This window comes from Marmota marmota, unplaced genomic scaffold (genome assembly GCF_001458135.2).
Source record: "Marmota marmota marmota unplaced genomic scaffold, marMar, whole genome shotgun sequence".
NCBI lineage: Eukaryota > Metazoa > Chordata > Mammalia > Rodentia > Sciuridae > Marmota > Marmota marmota.
In genome coordinates this window covers 174750-178031 of record NW_025999895.1, presented here as the reverse complement: position 1 = coordinate 178031, position 3282 = coordinate 174750, and the positions used below count along the sequence as shown (strand labels likewise).

At 54.9% G+C, this 3282-nt stretch overlaps 1 protein-coding gene across 8 annotated transcripts in view; it reads right to left on the bottom strand.

Annotated features, from left to right (window-relative positions):
• B3gntl1 (UDP-GlcNAc:betaGal beta-1,3-N-acetylglucosaminyltransferase like 1) overlaps positions 1-3254 on the bottom strand; it is a 40639-nt gene extending 37385 nt beyond the window's left edge. For 2 of the 8 annotated variants that reach the window (XM_048796826.1, XM_048796820.1), the window contains exon 1: positions 983-1082. Coding sequence is in view for 3 of the 8 variants with exons in the window: in XM_015503998.2 (XP_015359484.1) it covers positions 983-1082; positions 1178-1294; positions 3141-3188 (265 nt within the window). In the remaining 5 variants the exon portion in view is untranslated. Of the gene's footprint in view, positions 1-982; positions 1083-1177; positions 1295-3140 lie in introns of those variants that run through there. The other 6 variants (XM_015503998.2, XM_048796805.1, XM_048796816.1 and 3 more) reach the window with 6 other exon arrangements.
• Between the last annotated feature and the right edge of the window lie 28 nt (positions 3255-3282).

Below are 3282 nucleotides of genomic sequence, written 5' to 3'. Positions count from 1 at the left end.
AAAAAAAAAAAAAAAAAAAAAAAAGCTCCTGCAATCAAACAATAAAAGTCAAACAACCCAATTTAAAAATGGGCAAAGACTTAAAAGACATTTCTTTAAAGATATACAGATGGTCAACAGGGACATGAAAAGATGCTCAGTCACTGGGCAAATGCAAATCAAAACCACGAGAAGCCCTACCCCCACCAGGACGACGACTGTGATGACAACAACCAGAGACAAGGGGACTTGGCGCCCCTGGGAGGTGAACCGTGCAGCTGCTGCAGGAACAGCATGGTGGCCTGTGAATCATGCCACTGGCAGTTCGACTCGGAGGCATACGCCCAAAGGACTTAAAAACCAGTGCTCAAGTAAAAACTTGCACCTGAATGTTCATACTAGCCCACTCCCAGGAGCCAGTGCCTCCATCAGCGGATGGGATAAGCAAATGTGGCCTATCGACGGCTTCCAAGGAAAGGGGGAGCCCGACACTCAGTGGCATGCACTGGACAAAGGGGCAGGAGTAGGAGCTCCATGCCCTTTTGACTGGCTTGGTGCAAGGCCAGTGCATGGGCAGTCTGTGGGGACAGAGGGGGCTGCAGGCAGAGCACCACGTGCCCAGTGGCCACAGAGTTTACTTCCCAGAGTCCCTGAGGCACTGGCGGGGGGCAGTGTCGGTCACGGCTGCCTGCCTGCGTTCTGGGGTGCTCCTGAGAGGCCAAGGCCTCTCTGGCCTCCATCACAAGGCTCTTGAGACTCCACCCCCATGCCTCAGTGCCTCTGAATGGCCCCATCTCCTAACACATCACAAGGGGCGAGTCTGGGGTGCACTGACTGGGGAGTGGACATCAACACTCAGACCACAGCAAATAAAAACTGAGGTCCAGCTGGCCCTGAACAGGCAGCAGACCTAACCACCACGAGGATGCTTTCACCAGCAGCTGAACAACATGGAACTCATTGCACTCTGGAGGTGACAAGGGATCATGAATTACTTACTCACCTCCTCGGGGAGAAGGAGACTCGTGGCCTCCAATGACCACCAGGATGCCTGAGTCCTCCAGCTTCGGTCTCCACTTTTCAATTATAGTCATAGACTTATCCTGGAAGTGGGACATTGGTAGGTCAGGAAACCTCCCTGGAAACAGTCCAGCATGAAATGTACGGGGCTGTCACCCACGAGAACGCCCATAGGTACCTTACTGGCATCATTAAACACAGAGAGCTCCAGGGTGCCAGGGAAGTCCTGCTGCTGCACAGACTCCAAACACTCATCCAGCCACAGCTCCGCATTGTGGACGGGGAGGATGACAGACTGGAATTCAAAGGAATGGGTGAGCAGGGTGGGAGAGCCCAGAGGCCACCCGAATCACAGTGCCAGTCCTGACCTGCAGAGCCAAGAGCAAGACTCCCGGCATGGCTACGCGACACCAAAAGGAATCGGCCAGGAGCCAAGCCTAGTGTTCTTTCCCTGAACAGTCCTGTCAGCTCTCCCTGGACTCGCAGATGCTGGCAGAGGGGGAGAATCAAAGGATATCAGGGGACTCCCCAACTGGTGGTCACCTCAGGTTTTCAGTCTTGGTCAGAAACCACTGTTCTGGTTAAACAGGGATCCGGGTACAACTGGCTGGCCCCTGGCTGGGTGGGGCACCTCCGCCAAACTGAGGTCAGAGACTGCAACAAAGGAAGCCCTGAACACCCCCTGTAGGAGCAGTGTGTGCTACCAGGCTGGTTGGCACTGGCACGTCCTTTCCTCAGGGAGCACCACAAGGAAAACAACTTGTAAGAACCTACCTCCTAACAACTACCACAGGAGACTGCCTTAGTTCTACACATTATCATAGTGAGGGCTACACAAGAGGACCCCTCCTGAATGAGAAAGCCAAGAGGAGCAAGGCCAGGCCAAGTCTGGACACATGGACGTCCATGCTGCTTAGCTACACATTAGATAACTCCACACAGACATGACTTTAAATCACTAAATCCAAACATAGTTAGGAACAGCTCACAGATGTGTGTTGAAAATACATTTCACAAAGTTTTTTACAAACGAAATACCACTTGAGGATCTGATCCCAGTGACATCTCCTCTTGCTTATGTTTCCATCCATGAGTTCCATAATTTATTTCCAGATTAACTTTACTTAGGATTATCCTTTTTAAAGGAACAGGATATTTTTACTTTTTCAAGATCTATAAGATATGTGGATTCCTGTCAGTGATGCACCTTGATTAATCTGCCCCCAATTTCCGTAGCACTGGCATGAAAGATACAAGCTCTACATGGACCACAGCAAAGCTGTATCCACGTGTTCAGTGCCTGGGTACCTGACTCCACGTCTGTTCTACTTCCCACACTGCAGCAGATGTGGGAAGCAGATCAGGGGTAGCCGCCTGGTGTGCAGGACAGGAGCTATGGGCAGAAGCACCAGGCAAGAGATCCCGACCAGGGGCTGGGGATGTGGCTCAAGCAGTAGCGCGCAGCGCGCTCGCCTGGCATGCGCGGGGCACTGGGTTCGATCCTCAGCACCACATAAAAATAAAATAAAGATGTTGTGTCCACCGAAAACTAAAAAATAAATATTTTTTAAAAATTCTCTCTCTCTCTCTCCAAAAAAAAAAAAAAAAAAAAAAGATCCTGACCACAGTTCAGTGCAGGCAGAAGCCTGGGACTGCAGCTCAGGGCTAGTGTGCAGGGCAGAACTGTCAGAAGTGGGTTTAGAGCCTAGCGCTCAGGGTAGTGTTCAGGGAAGGAACTCAGACTTGGGGCTTGGGGTAGTGAGCAGAGCAGAGCTCAGGCCTGAAGCTCGGGGTAGCGTGCAGGGCAGGAGCCGGGGCCTGGGCTGGAGGTGGTGAACCGGGCAGGAGCCGGGGCCTGGAGCTCAGGGTGTGTGCAGGGCAGGGTCGTCCAGTGGGTGCGCGGGGCAGAAGCTCTTGGGAGCTCTGGTAGATGCGCCCGCGCGCACAAGAGCGGTCGCCACCGGGCAAGGGGCAGTCCCTCCGCACAGGAGGTTCCCAGACTCGGGAAAGGAAGGGCCGCGGGGGCGCGAGCAGCCTAAGGGGACAGACCCCGCGCCACCACGCGCCCGCCTGTGAGACCGCGGAGGGGAGGCAGAGTGGGTAGTGGGGGCCGCCATCCCCGCGCCCCGGCTGGCACCTACCACCAGGGGCAGCTGGCCTGGCCCGACCGGGTCCCCCGGGCGCTGCATGGCCACCCCGCCGCCACCGCCACCGCCCACGCCTCCAGGCTGCAATCGCGCTTTGGCCGCCGGCGCGTGCGCGAGCTGCTCGGGCAGGCGGAGC